The 22,709-nt window shown below is 41.8% G+C and overlaps 1 protein-coding gene across 1 annotated transcript in view; it reads right to left on the reverse strand.

The window, feature by feature from the left end:
• The window catches only part of Slc25a21 (solute carrier family 25 member 21), a 463,568-nt gene that overhangs the window by 126,297 nt on the left and 314,562 nt on the right, over nucleotides 1–22,709 (reverse strand). Inside the window, exon 3 of the mRNA XM_036206183.1 lies at nucleotides 7,507–7,590. Within this exon, the coding sequence (XP_036062076.1) occupies nucleotides 7,507–7,590 (84 nt within the window). The remainder of the gene's footprint in view (nucleotides 1–7,506; nucleotides 7,591–22,709) is intronic.

The raw sequence follows: 22,709 nt of genomic DNA on the forward strand, positions 1-22,709 counted from the left end.
AAGGAACACAGATCATCTAAGAATGATAATGCATCTATACCACCCACAATTGGGCATCTCTTGTCTTCCTTTCAGAAATAGAAGACTCAGGAGTAGACAATGGCTTCTGTCTACTAGATGCCATATTCTGCACCTTGGCTATCATTCCTAAGACTTACTGGATAAAGTTACTATGGTATGTTCTCCAAATTAGAACTGCACCTATTAAAAAAAATTTGGAAAAAAAAGAGCAATTACAATTGGGCAAGACAGACTTGCAAACACAATGATATCCATGACACTAATATATACTGTAGATTATCTCCAAGGACTGCCATGCAGAACCCATTTGAGTGAAGACACAGACATGTGCGAATGTCACTGGATCTACCGTCAGATAAGAGTAACCAGCAACAGGATGGGGAAGTCACCTACTCCACCCCAGCCTGGCAATGCTGAGTGGATGAGTTGATTTCTGTTGAGAAAAAAACAAAACAGACAAACAAATAAAAAACCAGCACCAACAAGAACTGGGCTCCAATCTATTAGGTGGTAAAGATGTTGATTACCAAAATAACTACAATTCACAACTCCGGGAAAGGTTATCTTTGCCCTTCTCTGTTCGGTCCCATGGTTTCCTCTCACATCCACATGAGGAACAGTTTCAAGGCATTTTCTGCAGTGTTAGATTTATCTGTTTTCCAAGGGTGCTTTCAAAGCAGCTAGCCACGTCAGGTTCAGCAAACCACTTTATTTATTTATTTTTTTAGAAAGAAGACTCACTGAAGGTCTTTGATGAGTCCACTGATTAAAATAAAACATCCAAATCTTAGCAAATTGTTGGTTTAGACTGATAGAATCCTACTTCCTTTGTGTCACCAGCAGCTCTCTCCCCTTCTTAATGAAAACAAGGAGGGGTGATTATACCTCCTGGGGCTGTGCCATTTCTGCCGTCTGAAAGGCACTTAAATGAGTGCCACATTATCTCACACATCTGGAGTTTACCAAATTAGCCAATTATGCTGGAGCTCATAAAATGAGGCCTTAAATGTCATTTAACTAGAAAATATTATAATCACCGAGTGGTCTGATTGTAAGATGATACGTGGTGCAGCATCCGTGGTTACAGAAAACAAATCGCAAAGAAAAACCCAGTTCAGATGCTCTCCCCAAAGCAACCACATATTTTCTACAGCAATACTTTCTGAAGAATGCCATGTTTCAGAAGGCACCAGCAATCAACATGTTTCTCATTTGAAACTGAGTTTAATCTGACCTAGTTGTTTCCTAGTTTCTGGCCTTAAGCATACCAAAGTCCAAAAATTATTGTCAGAAGAGAGCTAAGGATCATACAGGATGGGAGCAGACTGGCTAAAAAACCACGAACTTATGCACTTGCCTGCAAGGAATGTGGCATGATTGGATTAAGTCTTGAGTTGCCAGGGGCTTGAGGTGCTGCCTCAGAATCACCAAGATTTGGTTGACTGGATATACACTAGTTGTTGGGGGCTTTTATAGTCACTGGAGGGAGGGACAAAGGCTGATTTAAATTGCTGTGTGATTTGAAAGTAAAACTATCAAAAATTATATAATAGCTATTTGAAAATTGTAGCTTTTTATGGTTACTATTTCCACATTGTCTTCTTTATAATCAACATATAATAAAATGTGGTCTTTTAGGGAAAAGCAACACAGTAAAATAAAAAGGCCACGGTTATGACACTAATAGTGATACAACCTTGAATACATTATTTAACTTCTCCGATCTTCGGTTACCCCTCACAAACATCAGATGAGGTGTCGAGAAAGCCCAGGGCACTGTGGGAAGCACACTAAGGAAACACAAGTTGTGATGTGTCTTCTTTCCCTGTCCTATCAGCACGACTTCTGTTCTGTGAACTTCCTTTTTTCTCGTTATTTCAGGAAGAGCAATGGAGGAGGAACAGGAGCAGAGGTAGGCAGACCATCCTGGACTCACTGACATAATTTCCCCCTTCCACTCCTTTGGAAAAACTCCATCGTCCTGTCTCCTCTCCCGCTACCTCCTTCTGCGGGGAGTTAGCGCAGCTGAGGTGTAATGGTGGCAGCTCCTTCTGGGAGAACCACCTTTTGGATCATGGTGCCTTGTTCTTCCCATGGGAGTGGTCTTTCTTAAGAGAATGACAAGCACAAAGCAGACTGAGAAATCCTTCATAAAATACCTCGAGGCCAAGGGAAGGGAGGCCTGATGCACGAACATGTGTAGACATGGATGCCAGGGAGGCCTGATGCACGAACATGTGTAGACATGGATGCCAGGGAGGCCTGATGCATGAACATGTGTAGACATGGATGCCAGGGAGGCCTGATGCATGAGCATGTGTAGACATGGATGCCAGGGAGGCCTGATGCATGAACATGTGTAGACATGGATGCCAGGGAGGCCTGATGCACGAACATGTGTAGACATGGACGCCAGGCACGGTTTGTCAGGTGAGCTTGCACATGAAACCTACTGGCTTTAGTGGCCCCTAATCAAATTGGCTGTGCCTTTTTCACCTTTCATGATTACTTTATCCCACAGTACTGGACCTATTTGGTTAGTTTACTTCTGTCAGGGGCCACAGAGAGGAAGAATTATGGTGACAGTGGAGGCACTCTCACAGTGACAGGGACAAATCTCTTTCTTACATTCATTGTCTGGGTCCCTCTTTCTATATTCTCTCCAGTGAACGCAAATTATAAGAATTGCAAACCGCAGAAATGTCTGTTTGGAATCTGTAAGGCTTTAAATTTTTTGAAAAATTAAATTGCTCTTGAAAAGGCCACGTCTTTAACAATGGAATGAGCACAAGGAAGCAGAAGCAGTGGTGGTTGAGGAATTGTCTTCTTGACAGTGCAATGAATTCTGGACACAGGGGTGGGAACTGCATCACTGAGAGTGGTAGTGAGGAGTGCTTCATGGTCTTATGGTGGGGATGGGGGTGTGCACAGAGACTAGATACACTAACAGATTTCAGTGTCTTTAAGGTTGAGATGCCACCAGCCAATGAATTGGTCTCTCCCTTCAGATCTCAGACAGGCCTATCTGCACCTGAAACCATCCCCAAGAATACAGTGTACTCAAAAAATGGCTTTTACTAAGAAAAACAATTAATAGCATGCATTAAAAGTTGTTCTCATTCTTTTATTTGTTGTTGTTGTTGTTGTTAGTGGTCTTTGTTTAACTTAAGGCTTTTAAATGGTCTTCTTGGGTGTCAAAAAGTATGTGTAGCCTTTTTAAAACAAAGATTTCCATTTCTAGGAGCAGAGCTCTCTGATCTTTGAGTAACAGCATGTCTAGATCTACAGGCACTGCAGAAAAAAACACATCAATTTGCTGTAGACACAATTATATGTACAGTATAGGAAAAGGACGATTTTGTTATACAAGGACCACACACACTGTGTGTTTGCTGGATTATTTGATATCAAAGCAGAGACATCAGTTTTCCCTAAAACATAAATGAAATAAAGAGCCTGGTGAAGGATCACCCGCGTCTAATTCAGAGATATCCATTACAGTTTAGAGAGCTTGCTGGTGCTAACAGGACTGCTTTACTGGAAAGGGACATCTTGTTGACTAGATCATATACTATGATTTCTTTAATTTTATATATCTATTGAGCAGAACAAGCATGATTTATAACCCTCACCATAAATATAAGAATGTTGGCAATGCCCGATGCTTGTTATCACATCGTCACAGCGTGTAGACCACAGCATCTTTGTTGGATTTGCAGCTGTATTGTGTAGCAAGGAAGACTTTGAATCACAAGGACTTTGAATCACGTTTAGTATACTTATCCTCTCTTTCCTCAGACCAAACATTGCACCAGACATGCAAAGCTAAATGAGAAATGGCCTTTAAGGAAACACATTCTGAGGGCGGACCATGTGAGACAACAACACAGGACACATTTTATGCAGCTTATATGTGGGAGGGAAGGGAAACAATTGAGCATAAGCTAGAGAAAAGGGCTCAGGGGTGGTGGAATGTGAAGTCACTTCTGAATGAAGAAGGTTTTTAAGTGGATTAGGTGGTTTGATTCTCCAGAAAGACAACTAGCAAACATTCTAAGAGTGAGAGATCAGAAGCCCCCACACTGCTGGCTTCCTGTAGCACATCTGGGTAGGAAAAATGAGCCTGAAGAAGAAGAAGGGTATGCCAGCAAGGGCTCTGCACACTACGACAGGAATTTGAACTTTATACCGCAAGGCATGTTTTGACATAGTCCCCAAATACTTTGCTGATCAAATAGTTTAAAAATATGATACTGGCGCAGATAAAATAATTAGAACAGCATGATGCCTACATAGAGATAAAAACCCAGTGTAGGAAGCTGGGCTGGTGAGCACACAGGAGTGTGTTAATTGAAATGTAGCATCTCCAGCTAGTAAGTGAAGGATGGTACTTGGACAACTGGCTAACCATCTCAAAATGAAACATAATGATTTTACACATACTATAAAAAGAATTTCTGGGTGAATTAAAAATGCCAATGTGAAATATCAGAAAAAAGTTTATTTTTGTTGATTTTTTTTCCTTGTTTTGTAGTCTTTTAGTGTGACAGATAGCTCAAAGGAAAAATAGATATTACCACAAAATCATGATATGGGCACTCTAAACTCCAAAGAGACTACCGCATTACAGTTTTAATACAAAAGTCAAATTAGGAAAAATACCTTTAATACATGTAACAAAGAATTTGTGTCTACAATATAATCTGTACTGACCTCCTACAAATCTATAATAATAAAAAAGGACTAACCTAAGAAAAATGGGTAAAGGGTACAAACAGCTAATTCATGAAAGAAACAACCCCTAATGATATAACTGTGTTCAATGCCAGTAACATATAATACAACTTCATTTCTTACTTCTTGGATGGTAAACAGGAGGTACACATTAATGACAGTCTCCCCAAGTAATAATTCAAAATGTCCCATCTTGGGAGGGTGAGGAGAAATAAAAATTCTTAAATATTAAGGGTGCAAAGTCAATACATGCATAGAAACTAATGTCTTAATATCTACAAAATAAAATGTACATAACATTTGGTTTTGTGGGTCATAGATATATAAAATATGTAAGCATATAAGTGAGTATGTTGTTTATAATAGTGAAAATCTGGAAAGAAAAAACCTCACAAAGATCACTGAAGAGATTCATTTTCTAAACTATAGCACACAGATAAATAAATTACTATGCTGTCATGGCAAGATATCCATGATAGAGTTTGTACTGATAAAAGACCAAGCAGGATGGCATTCATAGCATCACCTGACAAGTGAGGCAGTGAACTCAACAGTTAGCTGCCTGGGCTTTAGGCTTAAGTAGGTCTGGATCTGAGTACTCGCCCTAACACTTATTGCCAAGCTCTCAAAGTCTTAGTTCCTTTCTCTGTCCAACTGGAAGGGAACCTACCACACAGAGTTGCATGGAGAATTCTGAGTATACATAGTAATACTATTAAATTTGGGGCTGGCGAAAAGACACTTGTTGGCATTTATGATAAGCCAAGCTCGATCCCTGGAAGCTGCATGGTAGAGAGAGAACCAACTTCCACAAGTTGTCATGTAACATCTACACATATGCTGTGGTCTGCTTGCGCATGGGCGTGCATACACACAACAAAATTCCTTTCATCTTAACACACAATGGCTAACATCAAGAAAACAACTGACATCAAACACCGCTGAGGATGTGGTGAAAGGGGGCACCCTGATTTACTGCTGGTGCAGCCACTCTGGAAATCAGTGTGGAGAACTCCCCCCAAAGCTAAAAATAGACCTACCACACGACGCAGCTATAGTACTTCTTGGCATAGTCCCAAGGGCGGACTTCACATCCCACTCCACAGATACTTGCTTGACTACATTTGTTGTTGCTCTTTTCACCATAGGTATGAAATGGAAAAACCAAAATGCAAATGTGGTGCGTACACAAAATGAAATACTATTCAACTATAAGACAAAAACAAAATAATGAAACTTGCAGGTAAATGGATGGAACTAGAAAACAGTACTGTGAGTGAGGTGACACAGACCTAGAAACACAAATACTGTATGTTTTTCTCTTATTTGTGTTTTTTAGTTGCAACATTTTCTTTGACTGTGGGATCGGTTTCCTTTATCTTATCCTCAACACTCAAGATTCTGTCTTCCACTTTGTGTAATCTGGTTGGTGAGTCTTACCTCTGAGGTTTGTGCTGACATCCTAAATTTTTCATTTGCAGTTTTATTTCAATTTGGGCTTTCTTCAGTGATTTATTTAATTCTGCCTTTGTGTCTTGTTTTAATTATTTTACTTAAATGTTTATATTTCCACAGACTTTGTTAATAGATTTATTTGTATCTTTTACAAAGTCCTTGAACATAGTCATAATTTCTGTTTTGAAGTCCTTGTCTCATGCTTCAGCTAAATTGCATTTCTCAGGACCTACTGCAATAAGGTTACTGGCTTCTGGAGGAGGCTTATTGTCTTGGCTGTTTGTGTTGGTTTTTGTGCTGGGACCTAAGCATCTGGAGTCATGACATTTGAGGTGTTTCTTGGTGTCAACATTTGGGCTCGTCTTTGTTAGGTAGGTGTTCTGTTCTTTGGTTGCTCTTGCCCTCTCAGGATCCTAGGCAAGTGTGGTGGCTTTGGGATCCCTAGTAGAGAATGCTTCTGTAGGTCCGATAGCAATAGAAAGGATTGATGATGGGCTAAGAGGAGAGGCTGAGAGAGGTCACTGGAAAGAGTTGGGGAGACTGGGATGTCTTTCTGTATGCTGTGAATATGTGTTGCTATGACTGGTTAATAAAGAAGTTGCTGTGGCCTATGAAAAGTCAGGTTATAGAGAGGCAGGAAATCCAATACAGAGCCAGGAAGAAGAAAGGAGAGTAGGGGGAGATGCCAGCCTGTCACCAGGAAAGTACTGGTAAGCCACAAAACACTCAGCAACTTATAGATTAGTAGAAATGGGTTAAGTTATAAGAGCTAGCTAGCAAGAAGCTTGAGCTATAGGCCATCCAGTTTATAAATAATATTAAGTCTCTAAATGATTATTTTATAAGTGAACACAGGGTGGGTGGGACCAGAGAAACTTTATGAGTACAGAGATGGGCTACTGGGGAAGGCTGAGAGGGTCCTGATTATAGATTCTTAAATCTCCTTGTAAACAAGGAATGAATTTGAGTATTATATTTAAGTCCCAAAGTAAAAGTAATTAGTATGTTTAGATAATACAGTTAAGAAAACTTCATAGCCTTAATACCATAAATTATAAATTGCCCTAAGTCAAGATTGGTTATTAATAATCCCTGGAGTAGTTTCCACTATATATACATATTCAGTTTTCATTCAAATTAGGAAAAACATAACAAAATAGGAAGGCACACTTTTAAGAACATTTTCCCTAACAAGGCTAGGACTAGAAAGCAAACTATTGAAGAATAAGAAAATTTGTCAAGTAGAAATACATTAAAATGACCATATCAATATGCAGTCTGCAGGACATTACATACCCCTCTGTTCGGAAGATCATCCGGAAGCTGTCGCCTAAGCTTCTGTAACTTTGTGGGTCTGTTATACTTCTCTGAACCTGGAACCTAGAAAAAAATCAAATGATAACAGAAAAAAATGTACATTAGAAATTTGGCCAATGGCTTTTCTGTTTTTGTTTTTTTCCCCTGAGACAGGGTTTCTCTGTGTAACAGTCCTGGCTGTCTTGGAACTCACTCTGTAGCCCAGGCTGGCCTCAAACTCACTAAGATCCACCTGCCTCTGCCCCGAGTGCTGGGATTAAAAGCATGCGCCACCACCGCCCTGCAGTTTTCTTGTTTTTAAAAGTCTTAGAAATGTAGCTTTTTCAGGATGATTTAAAATATTCTCACCATTACTATGGATTTCATTAATTTGTTGTTCTTATATAATCTCTACCTTATTTCTTTTATTACCTTATTACTGGCCCTTTGTACTTTATGAGAACCCATGTTTCTGTTTCTCAGCCAGATAGATATATCCTAAGGCATTTAGATTTTTCTTGTGTGTGTGTGAAAAGCATGCACAGATGTCATACATTGGTCTAATACATACTTCAGAAATCTGAAGATGTGTATGGAAGAAATATACAGTTACAGCTTGTAGTTGGAGTTTTCCTGTGTCCTGCCTGGCCCTGCAGCTGCTCAGACGCAAGTAAACACACAGAGGCTTATATTAATTAAAACTGCTTGGCCATTAGCTCAGACTAACTACTCAGCTCGTTTCTGTTAATCTACGTGTCGCCATGTGTTCCGTGGCTTTACCTGTGTGCCATTACATGCTGCTCCCTGGAAGGCGGGCTGGCGTCTTCCCTGACTCAGCCTTCCTCTTCCCTGAATTCTCCTTGTCTACTTATCCTGTACTTCCTGCCTGGCTACTGGACAATCAGTGTTTTATTTCTCAACCAATCAGAGCGACATGTATTCACAGCATACAGAAAGACATCCACATCAAACGTCCTTCAATAGATATTTAGTAGAAAGGTTTAGAAGTACAGAGGAGTTAGTATGGGACAAGTTAGACTCTTAGGGTGGATTTGGAACTGACTCCGCTGCAATCTGCCATCATGGCTTCAGCGTGGGACAAGGTCTTTGGCGTAGCTGTTGCTCAGTGGAGATGTGCTCCATCCTATTTTATTTTCTCTTTCCTTGATATAGTTACTTCTTTTCCACTGTAACCAGTATAGAAGCCTCCGATGTGACACTTCAACTTTTAATAACTATTCAATTTTTATCACATGCCTTTTAAAATCCAGTCTCTGGTTTATCTAGTCTGTTTACCCTTCACTTTTAGCTCTTTATCCTATATTCTGATTTAAGATCCCTCTTTCTCCTCAGTTTCCTGCCATAATTTCACCTATTTCCTTTTTTTTCCCCTTGTAGGTGCTTTTCAGATTTACTTCTGATATTATCTAGTTCAAAATATTTTTCATATCATTAGCATTATGGCATTCATACTTCTTCTTCTAGGGATAATGCTCTTACAGTTGTAAACCCTGGGGAATTATGCTCAAAACCAGACTCATCACAGACTAGAGTGAATGTTTCACTGTGCTGGAACCCACTGGGCAGCTGAAGCAAAGCTGAAATTACAGTTGGATTTTGTAAAATGGAAAGTTGATGATTTTGGGCACTAGGGTGGCATCTGTCTAGGGATCTTCCAGAAAAGGTCACAAAAAAATCCCTAAACTAAGTAGTGTTTATTGGCTGACCAGGTAGTATAGAGGGGGGCCATGGAGCAGAGAACAATTGTGAAGGCAGAATGAATCTCTATATGGGGACATGATGCCAGAATGCACAGCAGCAGGCATGTAATTAAAGGAGTGTGAATTTGGGGTGGTCTTTTTCCTCTTCAATTGATCTTTTTGTGGATATTTCAACATGTCCTCCTGCTCATCTTTAACACAGCGATCAGTAATCCACAACATTGTGCTGGCTATTGTTAAACTTTAAAATGTCATATTCGTCTTAATTGTGCGGGGCATTTAGTCACAGTTGAAGCTGCACTGGGGCAATCTAGAAGCTTGGTTTCTGGACAAGAGCTCAACTCCTAGATGTAAACTGGGCAGGGGCTGTGCAGATAGCTCAGTCTGTGAAGCCCTGGCTGTGAAATCCTAAGATCCCACCTTCAATCTCCAGGACCCACATGAAAAAGCCAGGCATGGCAGTACACACTCGGACTTACGGCACCGGAGAGGTAGAGACAGAGAGATTCCTGTGGCTCACTGGCCACCCAGACTCTCCTAGCCCAAGCCTAGTGAGAAACCCAACCTCCAAAAATCAAGGTGGATTATACTTGAGGAGTGACATCCAAGGTTGTTATATGTGCATGCATACACAGGAACATACACTCACATGCATGCACACATGCACGCACACACATGCATGCACGCTCAAAAACTAAATATAATGAACTTATCAGAAGAGCATGAATTGGGACAACTGGCTCACTCGGACTGTTTTAGATGCAGAGGTGCATCTGTGTGTGTGTTCCACTGACACGAAGGACTCAGTAAGTGGCCTCTCTACAACAAGAAAAGACTTGATGGTTTGGGTATTTCTGGACTACAACATGTAGATGAGATAATTCTGTGTTTTAAAAATAATTTAACATTACATGGAAAGTAATGCAAGAGGAGAATTATGTATGGGTTTCTACAACAAATAACCATGTAGCAGACAGAGCAATCTCTAAAATATGATTTTGTTATCATCCAAATAACCACCCCCATTTCTGCATGTGCACATTTGTGGCCTGTGTTCATCACTGTCATGAAACATTTTCTCATGTTTAGTTGAGACATCGAAAACTCTAATATTGTAATTGTTTAATAAAATTATTTAAAACATTTATTGTAAAAGCATTACATGTACATAGATGTTTCTCATGCTATCTGTAACAATCTTTCATTAAATACTTTTACATCAGTCAGATTCTTTTGTAGATGCTTTTCTTCGAAACTGCCAAGTGTTTTCTTAATGTATGCCGTATGATATTGGGTGTTAGGGGTTTCACAATGATTCAGCCCATTATGTCCACTTTTAAGAAGCATGAGGAAACAAAATTGAAAATTTAAGAGTCTTTGCTAATCCCAAACACCTGAAATGTTAAGTAGCATGGGCGTCTCGTAGTCCAGGTGTTAGGGACTGCGGTGGGATTACTGCTCTCTGTGAAGACTCAGAAAGGGATTCACAAAGGGAAAGGGGGTTTCAGCTGCCCCTCATGGGGCTCAAAAGGCAGACAGAGCCGACTAGTGGGAAGCAGTCCAGGTGGAGGAAGGAACAAAGGCCCTTGAGGGAAAGCTGTGCTTCCTAACAGAAATGAGGGAAGCATTCCTCCACATCAGCAGCCTGCCTGGGTTTACTTCAGGAAGATGCCATGACACGTTGATGCTAACGCACGTTGTTGTTTGCCCAGGATGGATGCAGACCTAATCAAGCTTAGGGGAGGGTACCTAGGTAAGAAGAACCAAAGCCCAACAGAGGACATTTATCTTCTCTGTAGCTAAGCAGTTCAGCTCTCTGGATGGCCATCTTACAGATGTGTGACCCTGCTTCCAGGCAGCCCTGTGAGTCAGCAGATGGACCCATGCAAGCACATCCAAATTCTAGTCAACATTAACCTCTCTTTAACTGCTGAGGTTAAGAAACCCAGGTTTGCCTAAAATATTGACAAATTCAGGTATTACATGGGCTTGCACAAACGTGTATAACTAACCTGGCTTTTGAAGTAAGACACTTTACTCCCTAGGTGAAATTTATTTTCTTTTTTCCAGAATAAAAAAGGAATAGTCGCAATCAATTTTACACTCAGTTGATGTGAGTTACTGTTTGCTACATGCGTTCCACTCCTTGGCGTGTATGTTCTGCATTTAGACACGGTTCTGCATTTTAGAAACGTGTGGGTTAGGTGAAAGAGACATGTGAAGAGAGGATGTCAATACAAGTCACACTGTCTAGAAATGGCCTTTTGGAATGTCAGAGACCAGCCAGTGAGTTTTTTTAATACTACTATCCTGGTGCGGGAGATGAACTTTCTGTGGGGTAGCTGTTGCTGACAAAAGAAAAAAAAAAAAAAAAGAAAGAAAAAAAAAGGAAAAAAATGTACGTTGCAAAAAGAGTCAAGAAGGAAAGGGTTAAAAAAAAATCTGTGATTGAACTTCACTAGTTATCAATCCCGTTCTAGAACAGGTACTTAGAGTGGTCAGTGGGATGACCAGGAGTGATTCACGCAGAAGCTGATTGTCTGATGAATGGTGCTCCATTCATGGGGCGGAGGGGGGGTCAAGAGACACAAAGGCTCATGCATGGCATGAGCAGTGCAGAGGAGAGGAAGGCACAGCGCACAGCAAGCCTCAGCATTTTCTGCTATGCAAAGACAGTCAGAGGGCCAAACACACTGAAGACAGAGAGCAGTGTCCACTGTGCCTCTCATAGATGGCATTCCTGTACTTTGCACAGGGATGTATGCAGTATTTAGCTACACTACATATGACTTACTCTGACCAGAGAGTTATCAGTTCTTCTAAGTGAGCTGTTTTAAGTTGACATAATTACAGTGCATTTGGGTCAATCATGTAAAACAGCAATTTTCTTCTTCCCTTCCGCTTTACCTCACCATTTTCCAAACTGCATTCTGTGCTAACAAATTCTCTCTATGCTTAGGGAGACAATTTTCCAGGCATGTAATACAACTCTGTAGAGTTGCAAAGACAAAGCCGTCCCTCTCTTGATTGTGTTGAGACAGAAAAACTTGGACCTCTCTATTGTCTTTATAAAAGTACTTCGGTCACATCTGGAATCTCCATCTGAGCAACTTTAACAGAAAGAACGGTTGCTGCCAGAGAGACAACCCACACAATACAGTAACACTTTGAGAGCTACTCGGTGCCTGACATCCAGTCTGAACCAAACACAAGGGAAAGAAGTGTGATTCTCAAACCCTTGCAGCTCTTCAAAGGAGCCAAGAGGACAATCAGCCATGGGACCTGCCAGTGCAAGACTGCATGCACATCGAGATGGGAGTGACTGGTCTTGCCATTTGCTCCATGTGGGATACAAAGCAAGTTACTGTGACAGCGACCAGGGTCAGGGAGGGCCTCTCAGTGTCCACACACAAACGTACCTAACACATGGCAGTGTGTTTATTTTCACAGACTCAACCATTTTTCAAGAACCATGGCTGCAGCAGTTCCTACTAACTTAAATGTGTGCTCAGTGAGATCCGTTTTAAACTTGTCTGCGTGGTGATGGTGAGATGTGGTGCTTCAGCTTTCTGGAATACTTCTGAGACATGGCCATAAAAGACGTCTGTGAGAAGTGGAATGAAGTGGAATAGCTAGGATGAAGTTATTTTAAAATGTCAAAATTTGTGCAAAAAATATCAGATGTGTGCAGTGTCTTATTTCCAAAGGATTAAAGGTTGTAGGATGTATATATTATATATTATATCTCTGTGTGAACATACAGTATTAACTACAAAGGTTGAACTGGCCTAGGGGATAGAATTATTTCCAAACATACATGTACATTTGCACAGTGCACACTCTGTTTTAAGTTTTTATTTATTTCATTTTTGTTTTGTTTTAGCTCTTAACTTCTTAAAATTATGGTGTGTGTCTGTGTATGTCACAGAGTATGTGTGTGCCTGTGTATCTCCCTCTGTGTGTGTGTGTCTGTGTCAATATCTGCCTCTCTCTCTCTCTCTCTCTCTCTCTCTCTCTCTCTCTCTCTCTCTTTCTCTCCCCATGTGTGTGTGTCCGTGTCCGTGTCCGTGTGTGTGTGTCCGTGTGTGTGTGTGTGTGTGTGTGTGTGTGTGTGTGTGTGTGTGTGTTTGCATGTGCGTGTGCCTATGTTCATGCAGAGGTCTGAGGACAGCTTACAGGAGTCTGGTCTCTTCTGTGTGCTTCCTGGGAAATAAACTTGCATCTCCGTCTTGCACCCCCTGAGCCATCTCACTAGTGAACAGACTAGATGACTTTTCAGTGAGGTAAGTGTTGGGGGGGGGAGCTGAAGGGAATTGGGGGGTGAAGGCTGTCGTGAGTCATCTCACTGCACTGTTGCCAAACCCAGTTGACTTGGTGTGCTAAGTGGGGTTTATTTCCGCTGTCGCCTCCCGGGGACCCTCTTCTAGTGCAGCAGTTCTTGTGTTCTCTTCCACTGTCTTTCCCATCCGACTCAGCCCTCAGAGACCGTTCACATCAAACGCTCCTCTTTATCATCACCTCTCCTTAGATTGTTGTCTGTCTGTCAAAGCCTGTCCTCTATTAAAGGGATCTGAGCTACCAAGAAGGAGGTGGCAAGGTTTGGTTTCATTCAGGGTGGGGATGCAGGGATCCTGGGCACCAAAGCTCTAAGTGGCACCGAGTTCTCCTTCAGTGGCATTGTATGCCACCACAACCTATTAGCCCATGCAGTAATTGCACCCTGTGTCAAAGGCGGCGAGGCTCACTGGAGACACAGACATCCCCAGTTACAATTCCAGTGATGTGGAACAGACCCAGCCTGCCTTTCTCCTCGGTGCTACAACAGAGGGACAGAGACATAGATCTATGGAATTTTGGAGGAAGAACAACAACTAGACTTAATTCTTGAGTTTCTTAGTCACAAGAGAGAAGGGACATTCCATGTTACTGTATAAATCCTCTATACTTTCAGGAGTATGTCATTGCTAATAGAAGCTGTGGCCTGATAAGCGGTGATGAACCTAATGGAACTCCCTGCAGAGATCTTTGTAAATGTGCTATGAACAAAGATTATTAGTAATTACCAGACTATTACATGTGCTCCTTAATAAACACTTAAGAAGCCCACTAATGAATCAGAGATTAACAGACCAAAGGGTTTGTAATTACAGAACACATTAAAAGGATAACTGCAGGAAGATTAAATAAAGATTTTAAGTCACTGTAATTAGTCAATCTTACTGAAATAAGATGTTGCTCCTACAGAGTATGTTTACTTTCTTGCTCATTGGACGAACACACTCAAAGTCAGATCAAACAGGCAAAGACATGTCAGAGGTTTTGAAACTGATTTATATATACCTACCTCACTAACTTTGGGGAAAGGCCCTACAAAGCACAGAGTTAGACAGTTTCCCACTACATGGACTTGTTTCCTCTATTTGTAAAATCACCTGCGGATAGAAGAAATCTTCTCTTACTGTGGACAGAAATGCTCTGGAGACCCACATTGACCATCCATGCAGAAAAGTCATGCAGGCAGAGGGATGCTCATGGAGATCTAAAAAAAAAAGATGGCTCCCCTAATTTCTAATTACACTTATTTATTCATTTTGTGTGCACATGTGTGTATGTGCTCACAGGTACCATGACATGTGTGTACACCCAGAACCATTCTGTGAGTCTTCTTTCCTGAGACCTGGGGAAAGATTTCCTCCAAACACTCATCTATGTCCATACCTTACTTTTTAGTTGTAAGTCACTAGTGAGGGTCATTGTGAATAGTTTTTGTTTTTTGTTTTTTTTTTTTGAAAAGCTAGTTAAGAATATTTTATTTCACTTCAGATTAAATACAATAATATTACATATAACTTTGCCTTGGGAACCGATAGAGTTCAAGACTCTTCAAACCACATAGGAGAGACATGGCTTATGGCCTTAAAACTGACAGAGATTTCCCCTCTGTAGAGGGGTTAGGGACAGAGTTTTGGGGACACAAAGATGAATGATACACAAATTCTGGCCTCAGGAACAGAAGAAACATTAAGGACAGAGATGAGATGCTAGCAATTAACTCCCAAACAGCATAGAGCATGTGCCCATTAGAGGGTCCGAGTTTGGCTCGCCTGAGGTCTCAGCATTGCCTGTGCTCTCTGGGCTCTTGGCCCCAGCCTGGCATCAGTTAACACTGGGCAGTAATGCTGTCAGGTCCAGCAGGACTGTGGCATGTGACCCTGGCTTAGCAGTGATTGACAACTGACGCTCAAGAGCTGTGATTTGGCTATGCATTAAATTATTCTAAACCTTCAAGGAAAGACAATTTTCCTTATGATTGCTAAGTCATTTTCTTCTCTTACATCTGTCTAAAATCCACACATCTTTACTAGATGCAGGTGCACTGAACTATGCTTTGGCTTAGAATTTATGGAATTGTGAATAAGACCAATACATTTCTCTATTATTACAAGACAACTTATGATTTGAAGAACTATGTAACCTGGAGCACTCATTGGCCCAGATAATTACTACAGATAAGGCAGTGACACCTTGGCAAGGCCACAAAGCAAGGAGACGCCTCCATGTCATGTAATTCTGAACATGTTTTCTAACAGAGCTTCAAAACCTTATCTCTCTGAACTATCGGATCAGCCCCAATCGCCTCATTATACTTTAAGTAATTCTCTGTGATCCTAGATTTGTCTAACTGCAGCTCTTCCCAGGAGCCAGACAGTTACAGGCTGCTGTTCTGTGGCTGTACATTTTATAATTTATACTTCATGGTAACTTAAGTGTTCTATAAATGGTTCATCACTTGCCAGCCACACGTTTTGTTACAATAAATATCTGCTTGGTGTCTCTCAGTGTGGTGAAGCGTATCTCTTTTTGACCATCTTGCATTGTTATGAGGCATTTCTAGTATTTGGGTCCTACGGAAAATTTAATATCGCAAAATGAGTTGTGATACAGTTCATTGTACCAGCTGGTACAAGTTCTTCCCATTGTTTATGTAGTTTGGTGGGTAATAACTTAAGGCACTGATAATCTAACTCTAAAAGTCATTTTAATGATGACATGCTAGTTAACAAGTCAAAGGATCAATAGAGATTACAGCTTAATCTAATAATACTAAACCACAAGTAATAAAATATACTAATTAACATGGCTGTATAATTAAAGTGCTCTAGGCATAAACTGATCTCAATTAAAGGCTTGACTAACACAACTTTCAATTATTTTGTTTTGTAAGACATATGTCACATAAAACAACAACAGCAAAACACACACAAAATCTAAACAAAACTATGCTTAAAATCAGGTTGTAGCATGGCCACTCTGAATGTGTACACACACACACACACACACACACACACACACACACACACACGCACGCACGCACGCACGCACGCACGCACACATTTAATCAAACCTTGTGTTTCATGCCAACAAATGATTTCACAGAGATGTGCTCCCTCAGCACTCTTCGGTGTACGCTAGTCTAGGCTAGCCATTGCAACTGTTACTTAGCATGTAACCAGCTCATACCTAGAGAATGAGGGAAGGATGGGTGGACAATAAACTTCACTAGCAAGGTAACGAGAAGGAAGGACGCGGTATTAACTTCAGTCATCAAATATTAAAATGATCATCCTCAACACATTTCACAGTGTCCCCATATTCCAAATATAATTAGCTCACCCCCATCCCCACAAAAGATATCACATCCTTTTCTATTTTGGCCTCCCCACCTCCCTCCACACAGTATGCTCTGGCCTCACCACTACCACCTTCTACTTGATGACCGGAGAACTGCCGTCCTTAGGTGTCGCATTCGGCTTGTTCTTCAGGATGAGACTGAAGCTTTTGGGTTCCAGCTGCCATAAACGTTTTCCAGAACAGAATTAAAATGTGGTCAAATCTGCCGGAACCCCTCACTGGCTCTGGGAACTGAGCCATTTTGTGGAAGCTAATTATTCACCAGAGGCTCAGCAAGGGAAAATGTCAGAGAATTCAGAGCCTGGAGACCTGAGAGATTACTGCATTTTATTTTAATGGCTCAAATGTGCCCATGGTAGGGTTTATTTGGCGCTGATAAGGAAGTTCATCAGGAAAGAAGGATTAAAGAGCAAGCGTTTTCTTGGCATATGTGAGCACAGATGCTAGAAAGAAACTCATGGAGTGGAGATATTAAAGTTGGCAACTCAGGAAGAAAATGTGCTTATCCTGGAGGAAAAAGTTTTTATTTTATTTCATTTTATTTTTCTCCAGGTTGACCGTGTAGGTCACTAAGATTTGGATATATTGTGATCATTTTTTAATGTGGCCAGTATTCAAAGGTATATTATATGAAGACAGTACCCTTAATGGTGAAGAAATGGTCACCAATACAGATATCCTTCTCAGCTTTGAGGGAATTTTAAATTGTGTTTTCTCATCCCAGGGTGTCCTTTAATTTCAGTTTTCTTATAGTGTATGATTATAATCACTTGAAAAACAGAACAGAAGTACTAACTTGGCCTAGGAAGTATCAGACCAGAGGAAGAGGGTCCTCTGGGTTCTGTCATTTGAAATATGAATTCATCCCCGGCCAGTGAATGACCAATACAATTGCTCCTGTCAACCCAAGCATAGTCACTGGCAAGAAGAGAATAATGTTAGTTCCCTCTGCCCATCTCCCTTCTCCTTTCTTTTTTTAAAAAGAGCATCTATTTTTTATTTACTCTTTTTTAAATTTATTTTACATACCAACCACAGATCCTCCTCTCTTCCCTCCTCCTGCTCCCTCAGCCTCCTCCACCGACCCCCCCCATCCCCTCCTCCAAAAGGGTAAGGCCTCCTCCCATGGGAAGTCAGCAAAGCCTGGTACATTCAGTGGAGGCAGGACCAAGCCCCTCTCCTGCATCAAGGCTGAGCAAGATGTCCCCATAGATAATGGGCTCCAAAAAGCCAGCCATGTTCCAGGGATAGATCCTGATTCCACTGCCAGAGGCCCCTTAAACAGACCAAGCTAACAACTGTCTCCCATATGCAGAGGGCCTAGTCTGGTCCCTTGCAGGCTCCACAGCTGTTGGTCTAAAGTTTGTGAGTTCCTATGAGCTTGGTTTTAGTTGTCTCTGTAGATTTCCCCATCATGATCTTGACCCCACCCCCCTTGCTCATGTAATCCCTCTTCCCTCTCTTCAACTGGACTCCCAGAGCTCAGCCTGGTGCTTGACTGTTGATCTCCGCATCTGCTTCCATTAGTTACTGGATGAAGGCTCTATGATGATTACCAGGGTAGGCCTCTCCCTTCTCCTTTCTTACCCCCTTTCTCTTTCTCTCACCTAGTATCTCTTTTTCTCATTTAAATTATTTCAATGGTGAATATCCCACTTTGTCAAGAACCTATGCCCCAACAGCCCCAGCAAAAAGGGTGAAGTTTTATCAGTTTCAAATAACATGTTAAAAGTCACTTTGAAATGTCTTAGAACTCTAGCAGCTCAGAAGATGCATGAACTAATTTTACTCAGGAGCAGGCCTAACCTGTCCAAAGAACATGTATAGGAAACTATGTTTCACTAGTTAAATAGATGCTTGATGAAAGGCCACTCATAGTTTGGCAGTGGTACAGGTAGGCACTTTGGCAAGCTATGAAGCACTGTAAGGCAGTTTAAGTCATTTGATTTTTATAAAGTGCAGATCTTTCTGTAGTTAGCAACTTTTACATAACTTTGCATCTTGCATCATAATTACCTTTAAAAACAACTCCATGTTACAAATTGAAACCTAGATGATTGGGCACCTTGGGCAACCTAGGTTCTAAAATACTGAGTAATACACATAAGATATCCATTAGAAATGGGACCCAAAGCAGAAATCTACAGTGACCACATGAGGGTTAAAGCACTTTTTCAGATTCCAGTTGGCATGAGTTCTTGTGTCCATCAACGTTGTCATCACCCCCATTGCACCAATGAGCATGAAGTCCAGGTGGGAGACAACAGGAGTTTCATCTCTCTCTCTACAAGTAATACCTTATTGCCGAACATTAATGAACAAATGGTATTCCTTAATAGTGAAGCTTATACACAGCTCAAGCAAAGTACAATTCACCAAGTGTCGTGATGAATAGGGCAGCCAAGTGTGAAACTTGGCTTAACTAAATCATTGGCTTCAAAGGAAATTTGCACTCCAGTAGGGGATGGATACACAACATGCAAACATTACTGGGAAGTAAGCTATCCTTGCTGGTGGCACCTTTGCTTGTCTTCCTCACAGAACCCAACACACTATTTCCAGGCCAGCTGGATCTTTTTTTTTGTCATTTCTTTAGTGTTGCTTATTGTTCTGAGCAAACTCTTGCTCCATGGGCCAACTGGCCTCAAACTGTTGGTCCTCCTGCCTCAGCCTCCTGAGTGCAGGATTACAGGTATGTGCTACCACATCCTGCTGGGGGGTCCTTCTGAGTGAGAACTACTCTATTGTGTGTCCGTCTCCATCTTGGCTAAGCTTAAGCAGGCCAGCCCTCACACTAATGGCCTCATAGTGCTTCTCTGATTCTTTGTTTACTGTGAAGCATTTTCTCTGTATCCTCCTATGGAGAGGCTGGGAGCTCTCACATATAAGCATATCTGCCTCCAAGCTCCACCTCTTGTTCACTCTGGCTCTGCACTCCTTATCTCCTGCATTCCCTGCTATGTTATACTCCTCCACTTGACATCAGAAATGGGCCAAGGACCAGAGAACACATTTGGTCATGGATCTTAGTGAGGGCCCAAGAAGGGGCCGTCCTCTGAGTCAAGTCCACTGCCATTACTGTCTGGCCTTTGAAACAGTCTTTCAGATGTTCAGAGACCATTATTGCATGTGACTATTCTCTTTGTTCTGGGCCAGAGGTGCGTGGCCTCTGCTTATGCTTGAACTTTGCCTGAGGATGAGTTGTGTGGGACAACAGGAGGGGAAAGCCAGCCTCCTCAAGCTCCTTTAGCATTTGCTGCCTACATGCTGTGGTGGGGACACACAGACAATGCACCTCACGGAGGCTCCTTCTCTCCTCCCTCTGGAAAGGAGGCCGGCACTTTCCAACTCCAATCCCTCCTGGATCCTTCCACTACAAGGACATCATAAAGTGTTCTGTGGCTCCTTGCTGGTGAGCAAGAGCGAATTTAGATCTAGTTTAAACGGATGGAGCAGAAGAGGCTGGCAGCACAAAGCGCATCCATTACACATGCCCAAACAATTCCTTCTCCAGGCTGTTCCTGGGCTTGCGCTTCGGATTCTGCTCCTGTTTGTTTCTTCAAATAAGAAGCCAGTCCTTGTGTGTGTGTGTGTGTGTGTGTGTGTGTGTGTGTGTGAGTGTGTGTGTGTTTTCTACTTCCACTTCTGCATTGTGGACTATGTGGTGTCTGTTATTTAGATTCTTGAGGATGTATATTTAGACTAACAATTTGGGAAAACGTCTGTGAAAAACCCCTGTATTTTCAGAATGCAGACCAAGTCTCTGCGGCTTCCCAGTGCTCCTGGTGGCACCGCATTCACCTTTTTGGATGGAGGTGAAGAAGACAGAACAAGGAAACAAAATCAGGAAAACGAAGCACGGCCACCAAGGTCCCTGCTTTGCAGCTATCAGAGATGCTTCTGGAACTGTGAGACTCGTGTGTCCCAAGAGTCAAGTCCTGGCAAAAGGCACAGGACAGTTGTGGCCCCGTTCTCTGAAATCTCCTTCTACAAATCTTGGTGTACTTTGCAGGACAGGTGGCAAGGATTCCCTCTGATTTTCATTTTCTTGCAGCCAGTGGTGGAGTCAGTGTGTCCACAGCTCCATGCGATGTCCAGAGAACTTTCTGCCCTAAGACTGGCCCAAGGAAACGTGGTCTATAGAAATATCACTGGGGTTGGGTTGGGTTTTGGTTAACTACTACAAGAATTGAAACCCTAAGGAAACAGCATGTTTTACAGGGCAAAATCATATACTTTTTCAATTAAAAATAAATGTAAGGGCTGGAGAGATGGCTCATATGGGGAAGTGCCTGCCATAAATTATGAGGACCTGAGTTTGGATCTCCAGGTCCCACATACAAACCCAGTACCAGTAACAACACCAGTGGAAACCTGTACCTGTAACAACACCCGTGGACACCTGTACTTTTAAGCCAGCACTGTGTGGTGGTGGTGGATGTAGCTCCATGCATCAGATCACTGAAGTTCATTGGCCTGCCCTAACTGACCACTGAGCTTCAGGGTCAGTGGGACACAACATTCCAAAAATCAAGGTAGAGAGCAATGGAAGAAGGCTTCTCAAAGGGACATGTGGCCTCTGCCTGCTTTTGTACACACGCCCATGAGCACATGCATATATATGAGCACACTCACACTAACAGATACAATACTACACCTGTAACCACACCACCCCACCCTTCACCCACAAAATAGTAATAACTCAGAAAGCAAATGTAAACAAAAAGCCATGCAGTTTCTAAAAGTGACTTTAGAAAAATTTGACACATAGAGTTGGTAATACCATATTTTGGGGATTCAAATAAGATATTGAAACATATTCTGAATCTCAAATTCTAAACCTTCTAGAAGTTTGAAAACATAAGCAGATAACTTGTGATATTGGGACTTCTTTCCCTTATCAAGGGCTTTGGCTGATAGAACCAACATGTCTCAATGTCAATTACATGGGGAAGAAATGGTTGTTAGACTGTGTGTGACAAAAAGGTGTTTGAGGTCGTCTCTGGGACTATGATATGGAATTACATCGGGATCTAGAGTAGAATTAATCGGCTGCTTGATACACGCCCCCCACATATCTCCAGTTCCCCACATATGCAAGTGTATGTGATGAGGTCATGTGACCAGGTCTGCGGGATAGAAAAGGCCAACGGGATATGTGTCACTTCTGAACTGGGGCTTTCAATAATTGGGAGGGGCTTTGTTAGTCTCTTTCCTGTTGCACCTGAAAGAAATATTTTAGAAGATACTTCTTTGATCTAGACCAGGTCGCTTGCATGGAAACTCCAGAATTCTACTGGGCGCAGAACCACAAGATGTAAAGACACTGCACTGCTAAATCACAAGGCACAGCAGATGTCCTGTCATCCAGGTGACCTGCACTGGTGATTGTATGAGTGACATACTAACTGTGAAATCACTGAAATGAGGGCGTGTGCGGCTGCAGTGGGTTGCTTTTACTTGCATGAAAATCAACGTTATACTCTCTGGGTGTCCTCCTTGTAGACTGATTCTTTCCAGGCATTCACGATCCCCTTTCCTTTATAACTCTGCCTCTGGTATAAACTGACAGAAACCCAGCAGAGATCACGGTTCTTTTTCTTGATACACTAGGTGCTAAGTATCTTTAGCCTCCCCGGGTCCATGAAGTTATTAGAATAAGTTACGTCATTAGACTCCTATGCTATCTGCCTCCCAGTTAGACTTTATCAGTGAGGAACTATGACAGGCGATGGGTGGGAGGAAGGAGGAGGGCTCTTCTCTGTGAGACTTCCTCAGGTCTGCTGTCCA

Source organism: Onychomys torridus, chromosome 14, assembly GCF_903995425.1.
Source record: "Onychomys torridus chromosome 14, mOncTor1.1, whole genome shotgun sequence".
Classification (NCBI taxonomy): domain Eukaryota; kingdom Metazoa; phylum Chordata; class Mammalia; order Rodentia; family Cricetidae; genus Onychomys; species Onychomys torridus.